This window comes from Stegostoma tigrinum, chromosome 5 (genome assembly GCF_030684315.1).
Source record: "Stegostoma tigrinum isolate sSteTig4 chromosome 5, sSteTig4.hap1, whole genome shotgun sequence".
Taxonomy (NCBI): domain Eukaryota; kingdom Metazoa; phylum Chordata; class Chondrichthyes; order Orectolobiformes; family Stegostomatidae; genus Stegostoma; species Stegostoma tigrinum.
This window is the reverse complement of record NC_081358.1, coordinates 121,266,322-121,292,229: the sequence shown is the minus strand read 5'-3', so window position 1 is coordinate 121,292,229 and position 25,908 is coordinate 121,266,322. Positions and strand designations below refer to the sequence as shown.

Sequence of the window (25,908 nt, the reverse complement as noted above, 5' to 3'; positions counted from 1 at the left end):
ACCTCTTGGTTGCGGAACTCGATCCCTCTATGAATAAAAGCTAAAACACTGTATGCCTTCTTAACAGCCCTGTCAACCTGGGTGGCAACTTTCAAGGATCTGTGTACATGGACACCGAGATCTCTCTGCTCATCTACACTACTAAGAATCTTACCATTAGCCCTGTACTTTGCCTTCCGGTTACTCCTACCAAAGTGAATCACCTCACACTTGTCTGCATTAAACTCCATTTGCCACCTCTCAGCCCAGCTCTGCAGCTTATCTATGTCTCTCTGCAACCTACAGCATCCTTCGTCACTATCCACAACTCCACCAACCTTAGTGTCATCTGCAAATTTACTAACCCATCCTTCTACGCCTTCATCCAGGTCATTTATAAAAATGACAAAGAGCAGTGGACCCAACACCGACCCTTGCGGTACACCACTAGTAACTGGTCTCCAGGATGAAAATTTCCCATCAACTACCACCCTCTGTCTTCTTTCAGCAAGCAATTTCTGATCCAAACTGCTATATCTCCCACAATTCCATTCCTCCGCATTTTGTACAATAGCCTAATGTGGGGAACCTTATCGAACGCCTTGCTGAAATCCATATGAACACATCAACCGGTTTACTCTCATCTACCTGTTCGGTCACCTTCTCAAAGAACTCAATAAGATTTGTGAGGCACGACCTTCCCTTCACAAAACCGTGCTGACTATCCCTAATCAATTTATTCTTTTCTAGATGATTATAAATCCTATCCCTTATAACCTTTTCCAACACTTTACCAACAACTGAGGTAAGGCTCACTGGTCTATAATTACCAGGGTTGTCCCTACTCCCCTTCTTGAACAGGGGAACCACATTTGCTATCCTCCAGTCATCTGGCACTATTCCTGTAGACACTGACGAGTTAAAGATCAATGCCAAAGGCTTGGCAACCTCCTCCCTGGCTTCCTAGAGGATCCGAGGATAAATCCCATCTTGCCCAGGGGACTTATCTATCTTCACCTTCTGAAGGATTTCTAATACCTCTTCCTTGTGAACCTCAATCCCATCTAGTCCAGTAGCCTGTATCTCAGTATTCTCCTCGACAACATTGTCATTTTCTAGAGTGAATACTGTTGAAAAATATTCATTTAGCGCTTCCCCTATCTCATCTGACTCCACACACAACTTACCACTACTACCCTTGATTGGGCCTAATCTTACTTTCGTCATTCTTTTATTCCTTAAATACCTATAGAAAGTCTTAGGGTTTGCCCTGATCCTATCCGCCAACAACTTCTCATGTCTCCTCCTGCCTCTTCTGAGCTCTCTCTTTAGGTCTTTCCTGGCTACCTCGTAGCCCTCAAGTGCCCTAACTGAGCCTTCACATCTCATCCTGACATAAGACTTCTTCTTCCCCTTGACCAGAGATTCCACCTCCTTCGTAAACCACGGCTGCCGCACTCTACAGCTTCCTCCCTGCCTGACAGGTACGTACTTATCTAGGACACACAGGAGCTTTTCCTTGAATAAGCTCCACATTTCTAATGTGCCCATCCCCTGCAGTGTCCTTCCCCCATTCTATGCTCCCTAAATCTTGCCCAATCTAATCGTAATTGCCTTTCCCCCAGCTATAACTCTTGCCCAGTGGTATACACCTATCCCTACCCATCACTAAAGTAAACATAACAGAATTGTGATGGCTATCACCAAAGTGCTCACCTACTTCCAAATCTAACACCTGGCCGGGCTCATTACCCAGTACCAAATCTAATGTGGCTTCGCCCCTTGTTGGCCTATCTACATACTGTGTCAGGAAGCCCTCCTGCACACACTGGACAAAAACTGACCCATCTATAGTACTCGAACTATAGTGTTCCCAGTCAATATTTGGAAAGTTGAAGTCCCCCATGACAACTACCCTGTTTCTGTCACTCCTATCGAGAATCATCTTTGCTATCCTTTCCTCTACATCTCTGGAACTATTCGGAGGCCTATAGAAAACTCCCAACAGGGTGACCCCTCCTTTCCTGTTTCTAACCTCAGCCCATACTACCTCAGTTGACCAGTCCCCAAACATCCTTTCTGCAACCGTAATACTGTCCTTGACCAATAATGCCACACCTCCGCCCCTTTTACCATCTTCTCTGTTCTTACTGAAACATCTAAATCCCGGAACCTGCAACAATCATTCCTGTCCCTGCTCTATCCATGTCTCCGAAATGGCCACAACATCGAAGTCCCAGGTACTAACCCATGCTGCAAGTTCACCCACCTTATTCTGGACACTCCTGGCATTGAAGTAGACACACTTCAAACCAACGTCTTGCTTGCAGAACACCTTATTTCAGTTGTCAATGCAGCATAATAACTTTCCGGGGCATGCAAAAAAATGGAGTGGGATTAACAGCCAGCTCAGATTCAATAGGCCAAATTCATTAATCTCTTCTGTTGTATGATTATGCTTCTTGTCCTTTCTGTTGTTCTTAATTATCATTGTCCACAATTCTTTCCACTTCTTGGTCTCTTGCATGTCTCCTAGCTCTTTGCTTCTATGAAATGTTTGTTGGCGTTCCACCCATTGCTTTCCATCAGATTGGACTAAAGTCATAATTGCAATGCATTTTAATTACACTGTTTAAAGGCAGTTAGTGTTTTAGTTTTTGATAGGTTTGTATTCAAGAGTGACCTTCAAAAAAGAATTGAAGAAATAAATGATGGATACAAAAGCATTAAATCTTTGTAAATAATTTATATTTTATACTAGCAAGAAGTAACAGCAACATTTTGCATCAATACACAGACTAAGTCTTCTGCCCAGCAATTCTTAACATTTATTGAAATTTTGTTCAAAATTATTGTGTATGCCTAATAAATGAAAGAGCAGATTTGTGTAGCTGTTGAGAATTCACTCGGAGGGGAAGGGAAGAGAGAGAATGCAGCAGGGGAATGGATTGATAGGTTATCATGTTTTGTATTTTCACACATTCAGACAGCCAGACTTTATAATTATATAAATGAATGCAACTTAAGGAGTTTTAACTTCCGACTTTGAAGGAAGTGGATGAGTTGCATTTGCACCCTTTTTTCACAACCTCATGATATCTCAAAGTGGTTTACAATTTTTGAAATGTAGTCACTGCTCAGTGTGGAATAAATGACAGCTAATTGTATAGAGCAACTGGAGCCTTTGTCATTTTCAGCATCTCTGAATTTTAAATTGGTATCAGTTGTCAACGCAGCATAATAACTTACAGGGGCATGAAAAAAAAATGGAGTGGGATTAACTAGAGTGCTCTGGAGAACAGCCAGCTCAGATTCAATAGGCCAAATTCATTAATCTTTTCTGTTTTATGATTATGCTTCTTGTCCTTTCTGTTGTCCTTAGTTATCATTGTCCACAATTCTTCCCATTTCTTGGTCTCTTGCATGTCTCCTACCTCCTTGCTTCAATGAAATGTTTGTGGTGTGCAGAATACTCGCTTGTCTTTCACTCATGTTTTCTCCCTTTCCTGTTGCCTTTTTATCTGTTGTGCCTTGTCATTCCCCCATTTCTGGTCACCTGTTGGACAGCTGGAAACAAGCTTAAGACTCCTAACTTGTGATAATAATTCAGTTGTTTGTGTGGCTTCTCAAGTGTGTTGTATGCTTTAATAAAATTAGGGCTAATCTTCTACCTCACTTTCCTACCCTATTCCCATTGCTCTTAGCATCCAAAAAGCTGTTCATCTCATATACCCCATCAATTGAGCATCCAAAGCTGTCTAGGATCGAGAATTCCAAACATGGGTGATTCAGGTGCTCTATTTAAATTGGAAACCATTCTGCAGAGACAGTATAAACTACTTACTTGAGTTTGATATGTAAAAGGGTTATTAATTTTGAGATTTGAGATTAATTGCTGTTGCAGAACATAATTGGTAAAAGGCAGAATGTAATGTCTTTTCTTGATTCTTTTTAACAGAACATTACAATATTATTTCAACATATATGAATGGAAGTCAATAGGGACTCAGAAAATTCAATATAAAACAGCACTTATTTGATTTTTGATACTTTTATATTTTCCAATTTCAGCTTGAGGTTCAGTCGTGTTGTGTATTCTTTCCAAATGAGAGTCTGCCATCTCCAAGTACCATCGTGGCAGGTGACATCCCAGGGACGGTGAGGAATTGGTACCATACGGAAGCGAATATGCCTGGGACTTTGGTCATCTGCTTACCTCAGATAAAAGTGATCAGTGCTGGCCACAAATACATGGAACCACTGCAGGAGATTCCTTTTGTCATTTCACGGCCTATTCTGGATGAAGGTAGGTTCTATCTGCTGTTCCATTTTGACTTGAGCCTCTTTCAGTGCTTGGCACAGCATCTACAAAGTTTTGAGGGTCACGCCAAATTGTGTAAATTTACTCTTCATTACTTTAAAGTCAAAAATTTCTTTTGTTCTGCACATCCTTTCATTAATTCCAGATACTGAAGTTATTGGCTTAACTTGCACCATTGTCTTTACTACTGGATACGACTGAGGGTTTGATAGAGTAAATGTTGAAATGTTATTTCCACGTCTCCCTTTGTTTTTGATTTCCTTTCATCAAAGTACAGTAACACTAAATAATCCAAAGGGAAATTTGGAAGAATTTTCTTTCACCTAAAGGGTGGTTATAGATTGAAACCTACTATCACATGGAGTAAAAGCAGAGGTTGCTGGAAGCTCAGCAGGCCTGACAGTTCTGAGGAAGCTTCAGTGCTCTTGAAACTTTAACCTTGTTTTTTGTCTTTACAGATGCTGCCAGACCTGCTGAGCTTTTCCAGCAACTTCTGTTTTTGTTCCTGATTTACAACTGCCACAGTTAATTTGGTTTTTATCGCATGAAGTAGTTGAGGAACCCTAGCTGAAGCTGCATACATGTAAGAGAAAGGAGTAGGAGGGCATCCGCGATGAGCTGAGCCAAAGTGGATTGGGAAGAGTTTTGTATGCGGTGCAAACACAAGTATAAACCATTTAGACCACATGGCAGGAAATTCTTTGGGATCAAGACTTTACAGATTAACAAAGTAGATTAGGGAGATAGTAGAACAACGGTTTGTTTTGTGACCAGTAACCTAGGGGTCTAGACACACTGGGAATATGTGCCCTAAAGGCAATTGATGGAACTTAAATTCACATAAGCACCCTTCAAACCCACGACCACAACCACTTCAAAGGACAAGGGGAGCAGATACATGGGAATGCTGCCACATCCAAGTTTTCCTCAAGCCACACACCATCCTGATTTGGAAATATATTGCTGTTCCTTCAGTATCACTTGGTGAAAGTCCTGGAAATCCCTAATGGCATTGTGGATCACCTACACCAACGGAGTGCAGTGTTTCAAGAAGGCAGCTCACAACCACCTTCTGAAGGTCAGCCAGGGGTGGGCAATAAATTTTGGCTTAACCAGTGATGCCTATGTTCCATAAATGAATTTTAAAAAATAACATTCAAAGTGAGATTTTAACTGTAACATCTATCACAAGTTTAATTTTAGATTAAGAACCTGCTCCTTGCTAAACAGGTGAAGAGAGGTGAGGTGGTCAAAAGAAGTTGGAGATACAACCTGAAGGATGCTGCCCTAAAAAGTGCTGACCTAAATGCAGTGAATCAAATACAAAAAGACCTAAGTGTATATGCGCATAAGCTACTAAAGGTCGCAGGGCGGGTGAAGTGAACAGTTAGTAAATTGCAAAGTAGAGTATACTTTATTCAAAAAGATAAGGAGTACAGGAACAAGGATCTCATGCTGAATTTGTAGAAGAAACCAGTTAGATCACGGCTGGTGTATTGTGTACTGCCCTGGGCACCATGCGATAGGAAGGATATGAATGGTTCGGAGAGATGACAGAAAAGTTTGAGAATGGTTCGATGCATGAGAAATTTCACATTTGAAGATAGTTTGGAGAAGAAGGGCCTGTTTTGATTGGAGAGTGGATGGCTCAGAGGAGATCTAACAGTAGTTTTAAAAACTGTTTAGGCTGGACTTTGTGGATATGGAAGAAAGTGTTTCATTCTATAAAAGAATTGGAAACGAAGGATGCATATAATTTAGTTTACAAAGAAGCAAGCATTATGTGAGGCAGTTTTTTTCACACAGTGAGTAGTTGAGGTCTGGAGTTCACTGGAAGTTTGGTGGAGGCTGGTTCAATCGAGGCATTTGGGAGGGTACTAGGTAATTGCATAAGTAGCAACAGTATTCAGAGCAAAATGGAAAACACAGGAGAATGGCACGGAATTATGATGCTCATTTGGCGTAGTAGTGCAGACACAAAGGCTTTTCTGATGAAGTGTCAAGGCTCCTAAGATGCTGCTTGGCCTGCTGTGTTCATCCAGCTCCACACTTTGTTATCTCGATTCTCCAGCATCTACAGTTCCCATTATCTCAGGGGACGGGTTTCCATTTGCAATGTAACAATTCTGTGAATCTGCGTTTATTTTTGCGTAAATCATCAAATAAATATTTCTTTTACCTAGAGGGTGGTTACAGATTAAAACCTACTATCACATGGAGTAAAAACAGAAGTTGCTGGAAGTTCAGCAGGTTTGGCAGCATCTGTGGACAAAATTCAAAGTTAAAATTTCAAGTCTACTGACCCTTCCTCAGAACTTGCAGATTTGGAACTTTAACTTTGATTCTTATCTGCAGATGCTGACAAACCTGCTGAGCTTTTCCAGCAATATCTGTTTTTGATCGTGACTTAGTGCATCCACAGTTCTTTGTTTTTTTTAAATTTTCTAAATGAGTGGAAGTTAGGGCTAGCACTTAACCATGTAAAGGACTCATTTAGTGAGAAAAGGTGCATTTTTACAATGTCATTCAACTTGTTCGCCCAGAAAGGGAACAGTTGACGCTCCTGAATCTTGTTCTTTCAAGTAGAAGATTCTTCCTAGATACCTTAGCACGTTTCAATTTTACATTCTTCATGCATTTTTTTATTTATCTTTTTTGTGTGTTTCTTCTTTCTGCTTTATTTCAACTTCTCTTTCTGTTTCTGCCCTAAGTTGACTCATATTCACCAAATTTGCTTCTGCAATTTTCCGGTTTGTTTTAGTTTCTGTAAGCACTAGGAGGTTCGAGATGGACTGTTGGTCCCATCGCTCACTAAAACTCCAGTTGAATTATTGTCCTCACCTCCTGATTGTCACCTTCCACCAATTTGTGATGCAAAATAGTTTCAATCTGAAGAGTGAGCAAAACAACCTAGATGTTGAGCCACACTGCAAGGTACCTTACAATGGTAGAATCCTTGCATCCGTGTGTTTTAGTTAGGTCAAGATGCACATGGTTGATGTGACCAATTTAAAGTCCAGCATCAAGAGTGTGAGAACTTGCAGGTATGTGATATGATTGCCAAAACTGAATTTGCAGTTCATGTCTGAGCTACCCATTTACAACTGAGGAGAAGCAGATGTTTCACCTTTTTGGCACAAGTTTTATTCAGAAGAATGTGCTCAAGGATGACTGTAGGCGAGCTATGTATTTTAGCAGTGATCTATTAGTAGAACAAATAAGCAGATTACATTTTTATACAGTAGAAAACACGGCTCTGTTCATGGTATTTTCTTCTCAAATGGTTTGCTTCATTTGAAGACTTTTACTGCCAACCTCACAGACTGTTGGCTTAATCATGCTAACTGATGGCAAACCTCAAGGTGGAGGAATGTCTTAACAAAATAAATAACATTTTTTGTAGATGGGTATCCACATCAGAAATAGTGCATTAATCACATCTAGAAAGTCTATTTCAATAATGATCCAGGCTACCTTTGCTCTGACTGTGCTATTGCCAGTAAGTGTCTGTTTTCATATTACATAAGTAAAAGTTCGGCTGCAGTGAGTCATGGCCTATAACATCATTTCAGGGTCTGATGAGTTTCATGAACCATTCACATTCTGCTTTTGTGGTTAATGACATCAGTAGATTCCCTCAATTGTTTTGTCAGTCAAATATGTTAGTTGTTATTTCATAACATAGATCATAGAGATGAAGTAAATATACATATATTTCTTTCCCGCACTCGACTTTCTGCCTGATTCCCATGTTTTGATTATTGATATTGTACTTACATTGCATTTGTCATTTTTAAAGTTAGTTTTCATTCTTTTGCTGTTCACATATTTTCCCTCTGCATTTGTAGTATCTCATTCTTATTGTTCTCATTCCTACACTTCTACTGTTTATTAAATAGAAATATGGAATTGCTCCCTTTTAAATTAATTTGCATGGAGACTTGTCAGAGCGGCTGGTAGAGAATGGAAAGAGTGCTAGTACACATTTTTGGGAAGCATGACACACATATGCTTTATCTGACAACTGAGGTCACATGCTGAGGCATCCCAGGAACGGATCCAAAAATTTGTAGATGTTCTAGTTTGTTTGACTTGACAAAACAGCATAACTGCGGCTGATTGATTCACTGCAAAATGTACTTGAAATGGCACCACGCACATCAACACTGATTTTTTTTCTCAAGTGAGTGGATAGGCATTTAATTGACTTGGATGACCTAGATGCCACTTATCTTGGTACTCTTAAATTTTGCCTGTCCTTCTGCACAGGCAGTGAAGGTGTGCCTCTAAAGCTGAACAGCTTTGTTTAAGGATGTGGATCAGGACTCAATGATGTTGTTACATCTCATTTTCATTTTAACCTGTTGATGGTGGCAGGGAATCTTGTTTGGGCTTTCTTGCATGGTAAAGGTGATCAGGAAGATGATTGTTAAGAACAAAAGATGAATTTTTAAAATTTACCTTTCATGGATCAAAGCATAATATGTTTCTTTGGTGTCTCACAAGGAAATTTGAGAACTTCCAACCCTTCACAGACCTTGACTTCACACCTCTTCTGTATCTGTCTCCACACCTACTTCTCTCTCTGTCTGTCGCAGATGCACTCACACACACTCTTTGACATTGAATTGTGTAAGCAATTTCAAACTCGCAAGTTGTCTCACCAAATTCTAAGTTTGTCACTATTGATGACACCACAGACTGTAATATAAATTTTTAAAAATGGCATTTGTGTCCCTCTTTCACAACTTAAGGAGGCCTCAAGGTGCTACAAGTACATCTCATTAGGTTGACAAACACAGCAGCCCTCTTCTACCAGGCATTCACTTTTTGTAGCTTCTGTAATGTGGACAAAGTACCAGCTAATATCTGATACGCAGTGAAAATAATAATCTGTTTTCTGCTGTGCATGTTTGAAGAGATGTTTACTAGGTTATTAAATCAACATATATTCTGGCCTTAGATTTTTAATCTCCACCCAAGCCACTGGGATGGTTGGTGATTTACACCCACGTGATCGCTTACATGTTTGCTGTTGTTTCAGCCTTAATTACAAATTATGCTCTGGGTGCAGGCTTTCTGATCCAGATGCTCAAGTGGTACCAACTTTGTCAAGTTGACATTTTGTCATCAGTTATGATTGGTTGTCATTATATCTTAACATCACTGTAATCTCTATTTCCAATTCATGTCCAAATTTAATACAGTCACTTTGTAGTTTTAAGCCCTTTTGTTGGGGTCTTTTATCTGAAAATGGAAGCTTGTTCCATTCTCACCATGGTGCAATTTCGCAAAATGTGTCCTTCTTTAAGACTTTTTACTTTCTATTATATGAGTATGTGCTAGAACAAATCAACTTTCTGTGACAAGTGGAATAATGTGCTCATGTTGAACAGAATTCCTAATGTCAATAGGCAGTAGAGCCGCAAATTACCTGTCACTTATGGTTAACTTAAACTAAAAGAATTATTTTATGCTTGTCAAGTAACCCATATATAATAGCTATCACTCCTTGTATTTTTACACCATGCGCTGTAGGTTCTGTGCAAAAATATGATTCCTGTATATAAAAGTGGTTTTATTTAGAAGACCTACGTTCCTACATTTACTATTATAAATTTGAAATGTGGCAATTGTTTAAATTAGCTTAATTGACACTATAATTTTGCTTATCTCAATTTGTCATTTATGGTGTAAACTAAAAATGCATTCTTTTAGAAATTTTGGCTAAGAAGCATGAGTGCCAATCAGCAGTAATGTAACAATCATCTCACACAGACAAGGTTTATTTTTTATTTGTAATTAACAAATGTGCAACATCTTTTGAAATGTTCTGCTTCAGACTTTTCTTCATATTTTTAGCATTTTCTGACCTTTGTGATGTATTAACAGTGAACTATAAATCTGCAGTGAAACATCTTTACTGTGCCTTACCAACAGGTTAAAAGCAAGTAAGTTGTTTAGTTTTCTGTCTGAGAATGTTTTAAATAGGCTGCAACCTGATTGCTTGTTTGAGTTAGAGTAGATTGAAGCTATAGATGAGATTAACTTTATGGATTTAAAGGCTCCATTCCATTTCACGAAGTGGAGATAAGCAGGAGGAGTGCTGTACCAGTGAATTTCAAATATTATTTTTGGAAAGAAGCTTTGTAGGCATTGAACAAAATCCAGAATTATTTTTTATGTACTGAGCACAGACAGAAAGCAAAGCAGTTTATATTAAACAAAGACAAAAAGCTAGAAAAACATTTTAGATTTGGACAAAGAGCAAGCTACTTTTTAACTGCACAGTAGTTGTTTTCACTAAGACTTGTGGAAAAGTTACATTAGGAAAGGAACTCGCACACAGCTCTTAAAATTATAGATAGTATTGGAAAATTTTATTAAAGTGTCATTGGTAAAGGTAAATATGAATGTAGCTCAGTAACCTTTTAATTAGATGGCGTTTCAAAAACTGAGAGAGCTAATTAAGAACTGATTTTAGATTTCAGCTTAGATGCAAGTCCTTTCTTTGCACAGCCCTGTTATGGCAGTCTGTGTTCCATAAATTCCTGAGATTTAACTGTGCCAGTGTAATTTAGTGAATGATGTCAGTTTTCAGCTGAGCTGTTGGGTAGAACACCTATCCCTGTAGAGCAAAAACAGGAAAAGTTATTTGGAAATCATTTCTGTAAAGCAATGGTGTGGGAAGTGTCCTTTGGCTGCGTGAGTGGAGCTCTCTGCTGTAGTTCTTACAATATTTCTTATCAGCCTGTTCACAGATGTAATTGCTCTGCTGCAGTTGCTAACCTTACGCTAAAATAATCTACACCTGAATCGATGGCTGTCATGTGTTGGAAAAAAAAACCTGGCCAGATAGGCATGTGTGTATTAAAATGTTACAAGCTCATATGTTGTACTTTGAAAAGTATTGTGAACAATTCTTCTTTTTAGTAAAGCAGAGAGCATATTTAATTTCTGCTACTCTACAAGAAGTGGTGTCATATAGAGTCCTTGAGCCATACAGCATGGATACAGACCCTTCGGTTCAACTAATACGTGCCAGCCCTGTTCCTAAACTAAACTCGTCTCACTAGCCTGCAGATGGCCCATATGCCTCCAAACAGTTCCTATTCATATAATTGTCCAAATGTCTTTTAAGTGTTGTAACAATACCTACATCCTCCACTTCTTCTAGCAGTTCATTCCACGCAAAACACTCTGTGTAAATAAAATTTTGTCCCACATGTCCTTTTTAAAACTTTCTCATCTTACTTTTAAAATACGCTGCCTGGTTTTGAACTTGTCCACTGTAGGGAAAACACTCTTGCTGTTCACCTTATCTACGACCCTCGTGATTTTATAAACCTCTGTAGAGTCACCTCTGAACCTCCTGTGCTCCAGTGGAAAAAGAATGTCCCAGCCCTGTCCAGCCTATTTTTATGACTCCAATCCTCCATTCCCAGCAACATCCTGGTAAATCTTATCTGAACCCTCTTCAATTTAATAATATCTTTCTTATAGCAAGGCAACTAGAATTGCACACTGTAGTCCAGAAGAGGCCTCAATGTGACGTCCCACCTCAAAGGTCTGAGCGTTGAAGGCAAGCGTGCAAAATGTCTTCTTAACTACTGTGTCTACCTGTGATGCAAATTTCAAAGAATTATGTACCTGAACCCCTTGGTTTCTCTGTTCTATATCACCTTACAGGGCCCTACCATTAAATGTACAAGTCCTGCCGCTGTTTGTTTACCAAAATGCAAGATCTTGCATTTATCCAAATAAACTCAAGCTGCCACTCTCAGCCCATTGACCCAGTTGATCAAGATCCCTTTATAATGTTAGAGAACCTTCTTCACTGTCTGCTGTACACCAATTTTGGTGTCATCCACAAACTTACTAACCATGCCTCCTACGTTCTCAGCCAAACGATTTATAAAAGTGACAAACAAGAGTGGACCCAGTACTGAGGTAACAGGCCCAGATCCCCGAAACATCAGCTTTTTTGCTCCTTAGATGCTGCTTGGCCTGCTGTGTTCATCCAGCTCCACCCTTTGTTGTCTCGGATTTTCCAGCATCTGCAGTTCCCATTATCTCTGGACCCAGTACTGATCCCTATGGAACATTGCTGGTCAAGGCCTCCAGTTTGAAAAACAAACCTCCTCCACCACCATCTGTCTCCTACTGACAAACCAATCTTGTATCCAACAGGCAAACTTACCCTGAATCTCATGTGATCTAATTTTTCTGATTGGTCTGCCATGTGGAACCTTGTCAAAGGCTTAACTAAGGTCCATGTGAACTGCTGCTCTGCCGTTATCAATCTTTTTGATTACTTCCTCAAAAAACTCAATCAAGTTTGTGAAACACAATTTCCTTCGCACAAAACCGTGCTGATTATACTGAATCAGCCCTTGCCTCTCCAAATGCACATAAATCGGGGCGGCACGGTAGCTCAGTGGTTTGCACTGCAGCCTCACAGCATCAGGACTCTGGGTTCGATTCCAACCTCAGGCGACTGTCTGTGTGGAGTTTGCACATTCTCCCCGTGTCTGCGTGGGTTTCCTCCGGGTGCTCTAGTTTCCTCCCACAGTCCAAAGATGTGCAGGTTAGGTGGATTGGCCATGCTAAATTGCCCGTAGTGTTCAGGGGTGTGTAGGTTATAGGGAGATGGGCGTGGGTGGGATGCTTCAAGGGGCAGTGTGGACTTGTTGGGCTGAAAGGCCTGTTTCCACACTGTAGGTAATCTAATCTAATCTAAAAATCCTATCTTTAAGAATCATCTCCAGCAATTTGCCCACCACTGATGTCAGTAGTTCCCAGGATTCTTCTAATAGCCATTCTTAAATAAAGGCACAGCATTAGCCACCCTCTAGTCCTTTGCCACCTCACCTTGGATTTTACAAATATTTCTGTTAAGGGCCCCACAATTTCTTCCCTAACTTCCCACAACATCCTGGGATACTGTTGATCAGGTCCCAGTGATTTATCCACCTTTGTTTTCTAAAACCTCCAGCACTTACTCTTGTGTAATGCGAAATGTTTTCAAAACATCAAAATTTATTTCCCTGAGTTCTCTATCTCAATATCTCTCTCCACTGTATAAACTGATGCAAAATATTTATTTAGTATCTCTCCCATCTCCTGGGGTTCAAACATGGACAACCTCGGTGATCTTTAGGGGTCCCTGTTCTCTCTCTAGTTGCTATTTTCCTCTGAATGTACTTGTCAAATCTCTTTTGATCATCCTTAACCTTAACTGCCAAGACTATCTCATATCCTGTCTTTGCCCTCTTTATTCCTCCCTTAAGAATGTCCCTACACTCTTTATGCTCTTCAAGAGATAATTTGATTTCTGGTGTCTATATCAAATATATGATCCTTTCTTTTTCTTGACTAGAACCTCAATATCTTCATTCATTCTTTGTACCCTACTCTCACCAGCCTACCCTTCACTCTAACATAAAATACCTGTGAATTCTTGTTATCTCACTTATGAAAATCTGCCACTTGTCAGTCACTCCCTTATCGCAGACAGTTTACTCCAATCAACTTTTGAAAGTTCTTGTCTCATACCATTAAAATTTGCCTTACTCTAATTAAGAATATTAATTTTATTGAGGGCTTGTCCTTTTCTATATCTGTTTTAAAACTAATAGAATTGTGATCTGTAGTCCCAAAGTGTTCACCTACTTACACTTCAGTCACTTGCACTGTCTTATTTCCGAAGAGAAAATCAAGTTTTGCCCCCTCTTGAATAGGTGCATTTTCTTGAAGACACTTAACAAAGTCCTCACCATCCAAGCTATTAATACCGTGGAAGCCCCAACCTACGTTTGGAAAATTAAAATCCCCTACTATTACAACGCTACTTGTTAACAGCATGGTCATCAAATCTGGAACATGTTTAATCCAATCAAATTAATATAGATCGTTGGGACACAATGTACTGGAATGTGTGGCTGATAGAATATACCATTGGCTCTATCTGATTTTTTTTCCCAAAAGTTTAGTTTTGGTCTTTGAAAACACATGGGAAGAATGGAGAATATTCCTGCTACTTGCAAATACGTTGAGCAAAATTCATTGCACATGAAATGTGCATTATCACTGGACAAGTATAATAATTGTTTTTCTCTTTAAAGATCAATGACTTCTATCGTCCATCAATGTGTCCTGGTGTTTTATCAAAGTCACTGTAAATATGGACTGTTTTATTCTGTTCACTTCAGTGCTTTTGATACTAACTTCAACAAATCCTATTGGTTCCATAAATGACTGTCAAAAGCATTAGGCTCTCAAGAAGCATCATATCACAATCAAAATACTTCATTCTCAACAGATGCTGTTGTACCTGCTGAAATTCTTTCGTACGTTCTCTTTGTTATATTGGTGATAGAATCCGTTGGGGGCCACATGAGTATCTTTCTCTTGGATGCTGTACAGAGAAAATTTGCTAGAACGATGCCAAGGTGAGAGACTTCACTGATAGGGAAACAATGGAGAAGGTAGAATTGTTCTCCTTAGAACATTAAAAGATGATTTGATGGAGGTGTTACTTTAAGAGTTTTGGCAGAGTAAAAACAAGAAAATGTCAAGAGAATCAGTAATCAGAGGAAACCCAGGTTTGAGATTTCAAAAAAATCTGTGGAGGCTTGAAGAAACATGTGTAATTCAGTGAGTTGAGCAAGGGAGTGAAAGATTATCTGTGGGGTGGGGGGGGGGCGCAGGAGTAAAATGTAATTTGAAGTTACAATCACATCAACTATGATGTTAATAAATGGCAGGCATAAGTAGAATGAAGTCCACTTCTGCTCCCTAATTCATATCTTTGTATGTATAGTAAATATATATAATAATTTCAAGGATGCTTTAAGGACAAAACATTTATAGTCACTAACAATCTCCCAGCTGTGGTAGTGAAGACTTGTGCTCCAGAATTAGTCATCCTTTTACCTATTCTTTTTCCAGTACAAATACAAGTTTGGATTTTCCTAATAATGTGGAACATTTTCTAGTTATGTCTCATTCACAAATGAACAGGAGTAATCTAATGGGATGAATTCTCTCATCGTCAGTCTTCATCAGAGATGCACAAAGTGACAAGCTGTTTGTTGACAGTGCTATTAAGTGAGAATTGTTTAGCAACACCAGTGTACCATTGATAATAGGAATTGCAGATGCTGGAGAATCCGCGATAACAAGATGTAAGGCTGGATGAACACAACAGGCCAAGCAGCATCATAGGAGCAGGAAAGCTGACATTTCGGGCCTAGACCCTTGTTCATTTTGGGACCTGCCCATGTGAGGCTCACTGATGACTGTACGGTGTCCAATACCATACACTACTTCTCAGGTTGTAAAGTGATTTGTAGCTGCACACGGCAAGATCTGAACACTGTTTGGGCTTTGGCTGATAAGTGGCAGGTAACATTAACACCACAAGTGCCTGGCAATGACAGTCTCCAATATGAGACAGTCTAGCTATCTTTCCTTGACATCCAATGGCATTCCCATCACTTAATTTTCCAAAATCAGGGATCCTGGGACCAGAAGGTTAACTAGCAAGGCATTTGATAAGGTTCCCCATGGTAGGCTCATTCAGAAGGTCAGGAGGAATGGGATACAGGGGAACTTAGCTGTCTGCATACAGAATTGGCTGGCCAACAGAAGACAGCGAGTGGTAGTAGAAGGAAAATATTCTGCCTGGAAGTCAGTGGTGAGTGGGGTTCCACAGGGCTCTGTCCTTGGGCCTCTACTGTTTGTAATTTTTATTAATGACTTGGATGAGGGGATTGAAGGATGGGTCAGCAAGTTTGCAGATGACACGAAGGTTGGAGGTGTCGTTGACAGTATAGAGGGCTGTTGTAGGCTGCAGCGGGGCATTGACAGGATGCAGAGCTGGGCTGAGAGGTGGCAGATGGAGTTCAACCTGGATAAATGCGAGGTGATGCATTTTGGAAGGTCGAATTTGAAAGCTGAGTACAGGATTAAGGATAGGATTCTTGGCAGTGTGGAGGAACAGAGGGTTCTTGGTGTGCAGATACATAGATCCCTTAAAATGGCCACCCAAGTGGACATTGTTGTTAAGAAAAAATATGGTGTTTTGGCTTTCATTAGCAGGGGGATTGAGTTTAAGAATCATGACATCTTGTTGCAGCTCTATAAAACTTTAGTGAGACCACACTTGGAATACTGCGTCCAGTTCTGGTCGCCCTATTATAGGAAAGATGTGGATGCTTTGGAGAGAGTTCAGAGGAGGTTTACCAGGATGCTGCCTGGAGGGTTTATCTTATGAAGAGAGGTTGACTGAGCTCGGACTTTTTTAATTGGAGAAAAGGAGGAGGCGAGGGGAGCTAATTGAGGTATACAAGATAATGAGAGGCATAGATAGAGTTGATGGCCAGAGACTATTTCCCAGGGCAGAAATGGCTAACACGAGGGGTCATAGTTTTAAGCTGGTTGGAGGAAAGTATAGAGGGGATGTCAGAGGCGGGTTCTTTACACAGAGAGTTGTGAGAGCATGGAATGCGTTGCCAGCAGCAGTTGTGGAAGCAAGGTCATTGGGGACATTTAAGAGACTGCTGGACATGCATATGGTCACGGAAATTTGAGGGTGCATACATGTGGATCAATGTTCGTCACAACATCGTGGGCTGAAGGGCCTGTTCTGTGCTGTCCTGTTCTATGTTCTATGTTCTAGAACACCCATTGCTTAAAGCATTCATTCTCTCCATCACCAATGCACAGAGATAACAGTATGAGCCAGCTGCAAGATGCACTGGAATAACTTGCCAAGGCTGCTTCAGTGGCATCTTCCAAACCAGGACAGGCCAGCAGATGGGAACATCGCTACCTGCAAGTTCTCTTTTAAAGTCTCACATCATTCTCACTTGGGACAATCTTAGAACACCCTCCTAATAGCACTGTGGGTGTGTCTGCACAAAGTGGACTGTAATATTTCAAGAAAGCAGTTCATCACCATTTCAGCACAGGTAATTCAGGGTGGGGAATAAATGCAGGCCCAGCCAGCAATGCTTACATCTAAACATAGAACATAGAACAGTACAGCACAGTGGAGGCCCTTCAGCCCACAAAGTTTTGCCAACCATTATCCTACTAAGATCAATTTACCCTGCATACACTACATTTTACTATCCTCCACGTGCCTATCCAGGAGTCGTTTAAAACTCTCTAAAGTATCTGACTCCAATGTCAATGCCGCCAGCGCATTCCACATGCCCACCGCTCTCTGTGTGAAGAACCTACCTCTGACATCTCCCCTATTCCTTCCTCCGATCACCTTAAAATCATGCGCCCTCATAATAGTCATTTCCGCCCTGGGAAAAAGTCTCTGACTAACCACTGTATCTATGCCTCTCATCATCTTGTGCACCTCTATCAAGTCACTTCTCATCCTTCTTCGCTCCAATGAGAAAAGCCCTAGCTCCCTCAACCTTCAAACCTGTGTATAACAGAAGAAAAAACTCATATTCATCCATTTACTTCTTTCAGGTAGTAAATTCCAGTTACAGATTTTTAAAATGTCTAATGTATCTTTCTTAAGTTTCTTTTCTGTCCTCTCTTCTTTCAATTATTTTTTCTTCCTTTTATTAACTTACTGTAATTTGCTAATCTTTTTCTTATCCTATTTCTTCCTCCAGAATTCCTGTGTTCTTTTTTGATTATTAAATCCAAGTGGTTAAGGAGATAGGTAGTTTGCCCCACGGTCACTCAGGTCTCAGAAGGTCTGCGCTCAATGGTGCAAAAAAAGTCAAACTAACCACACATGCCTTACTCCTGCAAGATTGTGTCTATCACATTTGTTATCTTAAAAACAATGTTTTTTTAGTTTAATGAAAGTATTTTGAAGTGTTTATTTAGCTTGCCATGTGTAATAAGTGATCTAAATATTGAACTTACGAGCAAAAATCTTTAAGAGCTCACAAAAAAAGTCTTTTGGTATTACTAACAACAAGCAAATGGTATTTAATTAACTTGTCCCAAGCTGATTGTCAGATATCATGCTGGCTTCATCTTCTGCCTGAATAATGTTGTGTTTCCTTACTTTGCTATTTTGAAAATTAATTGCAGATTACAATTTTAATATGCCCAGTAATAAAGAACAGGAAGTAAAGGTCCAAAGAAATCAGCTAAAAGACATTAGAGCAGAAGTAGACCATTTGGCCCATTGAGTATGCTTTGCCATTTGTTAAGATAGTGGCTGATTTGATAATCCTCACATCTACTTGCGTTCCTTACATCGATCTCACCCTTGGTCATTCTTAAGGACATAATCTCTACAAACCTCAGTGCTCATGGATACACTACCCTCTGTCCTACTGGGTGATCCCTTAATCTGAGATTGTACTGTCTGGTACTGGACATTTCCAAGAGCGGAAGCAACCTCTTGGCGTCTACTTTGTCAAACCTTTAAGAATCTTATATGTTTCACTGAGGATCTGCTGAATCTAGAAATTCATATCACTGCAAGTGCCAATCTTCAACCAATTTCATTCACTCCCATCATAATGTCAAGAAATTGCTGAAGGTGTTAGATACTGCAAAAACTACGGCCCCTGAAAATATTTCTGTAATAAAACTTTAGTTAGGCCATATTTGGAGAATTGTGTGCAGTTCTTGTCACCTCATAATAGGAAGTATGTGAAGGGTTTGGAGAGGATGCAAAAGAGGTTTACCAGGATAACAAAGTGTGAAGCTGGATGAACACAGCAGGCCAAGCAGCAGGATGCTGCCTTGATTAGGATGTACTAGCTGTAAGGAGAGGGTAGACAAATTTGGATTGATTTTGCTCGAGCAACGGAGGCTAAGGGGCGACGTGATAGAAATAAATGAAATTGAGAGGCATGAATATTCAGAGTCTTTTTCCCAGCATGGAAATGGGTAATAGTAAGGCCATAGCTTTAAGGTTTGAGGGGGAACAGTTAAGGTAGTTGTGCAAGGAAGGTTTTTCATACAGAGGGTGGTAGATGGTAGAAGCAGATACGATAACAATGTTTAACAGGCATTTAAACAGATACATGAACAGGCAGGGATTAGAGGAATCTGGATTATGTGCAGGTAGATGGGATTAGTTTAGAATGGCATCATGGTTGGCACAGAGATAGTGGGCCAAAGGGCCTGTTCTTCTGCTGTACTGTTCCTACTCATTATTTTAAACCCAATAACAAGTCTAATTGACTCAACCTCCTTTATACAAAAATCCCTCCATAGCTGGAATCAATCTCATGAATCTTTTCTGGACTGGCACCACTATCAGTACGTTTTTCCTTAGATAAGGAAACCAAAACTGTTTGCAGTATTCTGTAGTGGTGCGGTCTAACTAGTGCCTTGTATACGATTTTTTTTTACTTTATTCCCTTTGAAATAAAAGCTAACATTCCATATGCCTTTCCTATTACCGTCCCAATTTGTCTTACCAATTCTGAATTTGTTGTTAGCTTTTTGTAATTCATGTAAGAGGACTGGCAAATTCCTCTCTGTTGCAGCTTTCTTCAGTCTTTATCCATTTAATTAATATACAACTCTTCTGTTCTTCTTTCCAAAGTCAGAACCTTACATTTTTCAACAGTAAATTCTACCTGCCAAGTTCTCACTCACTCACTTAGTATCTTTCAATATCTTTCTGTAGACTTCTTGTGCCATTCCTTGCTTGTGTCATTTGATAACTTGGTAATTGTGCATTCACTTCCCTCATCCAAATCATTAATATGTTGCAAATAATTGTACCCCTTGCACTGATCGCTCTGACAGTACAATTGTAATAGTTTGCCATTCTGAAAGTTCCCCCACTTAACCTAACTCTCAGTCTCCTATTTGTTAGCCAGTCCTCAATTCATGTGAACATACCATCCCCAACACCATAAATAGCCTCAGAGATAGTAGGGACTGCTGATGCTGGAGTCTGAGATAACGAGGTGTCGAGCTGGATGAACACAGCAGGCCAGGCAGCATCAGAGGAGCAGGAAAACTGACATTTCAGGCCTGGAACCCTTCTTTAGAAATGGGGGAGAGGAAGGGGGCTCTGAAATAAATAGAGAGAGGGGTAGGCGATGATAGAAGGTGGATACCAAAGGGTTGTAGTGGGGGAGAGATCTGCTGAAGTCTTCCTGGAGAGAGGAGGATAACTTCTTCAAGGTAGGCATCCTTAGAAGAGGCATCGCAGTGGGGTTAAAGCCCACTCAGTGATAGTAGGAACTGCCAGTGCTGGAGTCTGAGACAACAAGGTGTAGAGCTGGATGAACACAGGCCAGGCAGCGTCTGAGGAGTAGGAAAGCTGATGTTTCTGGTCTGGACCCTTCACCGTAAATAGCCTGATGTGCAGAACTGCATTGACCACCTCTTGGAAATATAAATAGATTATATCTACTGGTTCTCCTTTATCCTCCTGCCTGTTACTTCCTTAAAACTTTCAAAACATTTGTCTGGAATATTTTCTCTTCATAAAGCTATGCACACTCAGCTTGGCTATATTCATATTTCTGAAGACATTTCTGTACATTCTGAAGAAAGGTGACTGAATCCAAAAGCTAACTTTGATTATTCTCTACGGATGTTGAGTTCTTCCAGCAATTTATCTTTCTTTATGTATTTGTAAACGTTCTGCTGTCGTATCGTTCATGATAGACTTTTACATTTCCCAATAGTGATGTTAATCTAAATTTTTTTACTCCTTTTCTTTTCCAATCATCTGTATCATTCCATTAAAGAGGATTCTTAGAAGATTACTACCAGTGCATTCTCTGTCATTGTAATTACTTCGTTTAGTGGATGCAACTGATCAGGCACAGGAGACTTATCAGCATTTAGCCTCATTAGTTTCCCTAGTATCTCATTTTCATGTTTATTTCCTCTCCCTCTTTTGCCCCTTGATTATATCGTAATTTTGGAATATTGGTAGTGTTTTCTATAATGAAGATTGATTCACAGTATTTATTCAACGCCTCTGCCATTTTTTGGTTCCTCATTATTGTTTTCCCAGCAATAATCTCTGAGGGGCCAGTGATCACTTTCACCTTTCTCTTAGTTTTTGCATATTCAAAGATGCTCTTGCTGTCAATTTTAATGTAATTTGCTGGTTTACTTTCAAAAATTATTTTCTCCCTTTTTTTGGTCATCTGTTGTTGCTTTTTACAACTTTCTCCATCCTGTAATTTATCATTAACCTTTGACACATTGCATATGTTTCCTTTCAATTTAATACTATCCTTAATTTCCTCAGTTTCCCAGTATTGGCTTATCTCCTTCCTAGAATCCTCTTTCCTCACTGGGATATTTATTCATTGTGATTTGTGAAATATTTTTTGAAATGTCTGCCATTTTTCCTCAACAATCTTTTGTGCTAAGCTCCTTTTACAGTCAAATCCAGTCAACTCTGTCCTTTGCTTCTTTGCAGTTCCCTTATTAAAACTCAGCACAATTACTTCTGACCCAATTTTTCAGTCCAAAAATGAATGCTCAGTTCTGACCACTATTTCCTTGGCAGTCTTTTATTCTGAGGTCATTAATAAAACCTTCCTCAATTACACATTATCAGATCCAAAATAGCCTTAGTTGACTTTAATCGCACCATTAAAGATAGTCTACCAGAATTTGTGTTGTGTTTGTAATCACTGAATACTGCCAAATGAACCACGTCTAGATAACTAAAATATGGTGCTTTATGCCATGTTGTTTATTCCATTCAGTAATCATTGTCTGACTTTGATTCTTCGAATTTATGTCGCACACGCATTTCTTGTCACTCATATGGTCCCAAGTCAGGGTGGTGTGTGTTTCTTAAAAAGAGTCTTGCAGGTGGTGTTCCCATCTATCTGCTGCCCTTGTTCTTTGAGATTTGTAGAGCTCACTCGTTTGGAAAATGCTGTCAAAGAAGCCTTGGTGAATTATTCCAGTGCACTTGCGGTTGCTCCTGTGCCAGTACTGTGCACTGTGAACCTTGGTGGTGGTGGTGGGGCAAAGAGGGTTTGGGGTTTGGTGGTGCATGTATGGTGGTGGTGAATGGTAAAACTGTTAGATGGGGTGTCAGTCAATGAGTTTGCATTGTCCTGGATGGCACCAGTCGTCTTGACCGTTGTTGAGCTGTAACCATCCTGGTCAGCAGGGAATATTCTGTCACACTACTAGTGTACATTTTAGATGGTGAGCAGGATTTTGGATAGTCAGCAGCTGAATTACTTGCCGCTGATTTCTGAAACCTACTTTATTAGGTACTGTCGATGGTGTGGGTGGAGTGCAGAGTGAATGCCAAAGAAGCCATAATTGTATTCACTCTTGATTCACACCACACTAGCCACTTAGCAGCCTCTGCCGAGATGTTGTCTAGGTTTTGCTGCGTTTGGACACTGTCAGTATTGAACAAGTTGTGAATGGTGTTGAAATTCTTGATATTCTGCAGTCGATTTGGTGTAGGTATATCCAAAGTTCTGTCAGGAATGGAATTGAACGAATTTGACTTGCAACAAAGGAACAGTTAGTTCCAATTGAGGATGGTGTGTGGCTTACAGGGCAACTTGCAGGTGGTAGTGACCTCCTACAGCTATTGCCCTTTCATTTTTAGGTGGTAGATGCTGCATGTTTGGAAGACATTGTCAACGAATCTTCCCACTTCGATGATAAACGCATATATACAGCCAGGCCTTTTTGCTTCTGCACCCATATAAGTATTCTATTCGCTTTATGTATGACGTGTTCACATTCTCAGCAACAAAGTACATGACCTCATATTTTTCCACAGTCAACTAAATTCTTTAAAATTCATTTATGAGATGTAGGCTTCGCAAATATTTATTTCCATCCCTTCTTACCTTTGAGAACCTGGTGGTGAGCTGCCTTTTTGAAGTGCTGTAGTCCTATGGTGTAGGGACATCCACAGTGCTATTAGGGAGGGAATCCAAGATTTTGACCTAGTGGCAATGATGAAATGGTAATATATTTCTAAAGAGAAATGATGTATTGCTTAATGGGAAACTTGCAAGTGGTAATGTTCTGTTGACCTTCTAGATGGTAGAAGTTGTGTTCTGTGTGGAAGATCCTGCCTAAGGAGCTTTGTTAAGTTGGTATAGTGTACCTTGTAGTTGGTGCATTGCTGCCACTGTGAGTCATTGGTTGAGTGAGTGAATGTTCAGGGTGTTCAATCAGATACCAGACAAGCACAGTGCTTGTTCCTACATGATGTAGACATTCTTGAGTGTTGTTCAAACTGCACTAATCTAGGTAAGTGGGGAATATTCATCACACTCCTGACCTGACTTGATGATGACGGACTGGATTTAGAGTGTCAGGTGTTGAATTATCCACCATAGAATTCCTAGCTTTGACTTGTCCTTTTATTTATGTAGATGCTTTGCTAGTTTCCTGCTCAGTGATACCCCCTGGATGTTGATTGTGAAGGATTCAGCAAATGGTAGTGCTATTGAATGCGGTGTCTGAGGAGTCACGAATGATGCTGAACATTGTGCAATAATCTGCTCACCTCTGACCTTATTACAGATGGAAATCACCACACTCAACTCACCTTTACACTAGAGGACATTTGTTGAAATGGTCACTTAATAGATTAAGTTCTTTTCTTCTCTTCTCAGGTGATGCTTTCCCCTGGACCATCAGTCTCAGCCAGTTTAGTGTGTATACTTTACTCGGACAGCTGAAGGCATGTAATCTTTTGGAACCTTTGGGCTGTACTTCAACACTGGCCATCACCTCACATAAGCTGCAGAGCTCCAGCCCTGAAACCAGACATTCATTTGTCGTCTGTCTCCATGTAGATCTGGAGTCTCTGGAGATGAAATGCTCAAACCCTCAGGTTGGTGTTGGCACAGCTAATTGATTTATTGTGGGGAAAATAAGAAATGACTTTCTTTAAGTTAATTTGTCCTGTACTTTATAGGAGAATTCTTATTCCATTAAACATCTTAGCTTTCTCTTTTGAGTTTGGTGACCAAGATCATGAAGAAAGATTAGTTTACTGCTTTGATGTGCTCTCAAGTTTTTTTTGTAATTTAGATTCTTCCAAAAAAAATTTAGTAACTGCAGTCTAAAGTGCATCTTAAAACTGATGGAGTAAAATCAGTTACAGATGTGTAGTTTCTCAAAGTATTATGTAGCAGAATTAATGTGCAGCAGCTTTGAAAGTGTCCACTGGAGCTGCTTGTTCAAGAGTTTATCATAACTTCACACAATATGTTTACAGATGTGGGCTGTAACATTAAAGAGATTTCAGATTTAAATAATATAGACTTGAGTTCCCATTAATCAAATGCATTCCATGCAGTGGTGGAAATCTTCTGCCAAACCTGAAATTCTTCATATTTTTGTTATCTCAAGAAAAGTCACTTTGCATTGATTTTGATCCGAAAAGTTTGAGATCGGTGGTGTAGAGTTTTTCATAAGACCACAAAATCTGCTTAATTGTCGAATATTTTAAGTTTATTTTCCTTGATTAATGCAGCAAATCATTTCTGAACATTTTTAAACATTACTTTTGTTTATTTGTGCATCTCTCCACTTGCCTGGATGAGTGCAGCTCTAATGATACTTAAGTTCAATACCATCCAGAACAAAGCAGCCCACTTGATTGACAACTAAATCCACCACCTTCAACTTTTACTTCCTCTACCACAAAGGTACAGTGGTGGTAGGGTGTAAAATCTACAAGATGCAGTGCTGCAATTCCCAAGGTTCTTTGGATAGCATCTTCGGAACCTTTAATCGTTCCCATCCAGAAATTCACCTCCAAGCCATACACCATCTGGACTTGGAATCACATCACCATTCCTTCACTGTCACTGACTGAAAATTCTGAACTCCCTTTCGAACAGGACAGTGGATGCTAAAGATTTGTTTGTGTCATGGGAAAAAGAAACTTGAATCAAAACTAAAATTGCAGAGTTCCCTTCTCCAACCAACTGACAAAGTTTGAAGATTTGGCTAACCTGTAAATTTTCAATTTGTCAGTGAAATTTATGTGTGCTAGAATGTACTATCATCCTGCTCTACCAAGTCTCTAAGCTTCCAATTCATTTGAATTTTCATTTGCCTGGATGAATGCAGCTCTAATGATACTTAAGTTCAATACCATCCAGAACAAAGCAGCCCACTTGATTGACAACTAAATCCACCACCTTCAACATTTACTTCCTCTACCACGAAGGTACAGTGGTGGTAGGGTGTAAAATCTACAAGATGCAGTGCTGCAATTCCCAAGGTTTGCTGAAGATTTGTTTGTGCCATGGGAAAAAGAAACTTGAATCAAAACTAAAATTGCAGAGTTCCCTTCTCCAACCAACTGACAAAGTTTGAAGATTTGGCTAACCTGTAAATTGCCTGAAACCTGCGACATCAAAAGTTTGAAACTGACGCATTCAAAGAAGTTTGCACTGTTTAAACATTAAATTGTTGGCTTAATTTCTCATAAAATTGAGACTTTTTGTTGGTTAGTGTGTTTTAAAAGCTTGCTTTCCAACTGTGCTAGGTGTATCTCATCAGATTGCTTCATCTGCAACTGATGGGATGCCTGTTGGAATCATTAAGGTTATTGATAATCAGGTTTGGTAGCTATGCTTCTTTTAGATTTAGTGTCTGGAAGAGGACGGTGTTGAATGGAATGT

At 39.8% G+C, this 25,908-nt stretch overlaps 1 protein-coding gene across 2 annotated transcripts in view; it reads left to right on the top strand.

The window, feature by feature from the left end:
• LOC125451670 (intermembrane lipid transfer protein VPS13B-like) overlaps positions 1-25,908 on the top strand; it is a 907,633-nt gene that overhangs the window by 531,140 nt on the left and 350,585 nt on the right. For both annotated transcript variants that reach the window (XM_048529130.2, XM_048529131.1), the window contains exons 23-24: positions 4,051-4,285; positions 23,884-24,104. In XM_048529130.2, coding sequence (XP_048385087.1) covers positions 4,051-4,285; positions 23,884-24,104 — 456 coding nt within the window. The remainder of the gene's footprint in view (positions 1-4,050; positions 4,286-23,883; positions 24,105-25,908) is intronic.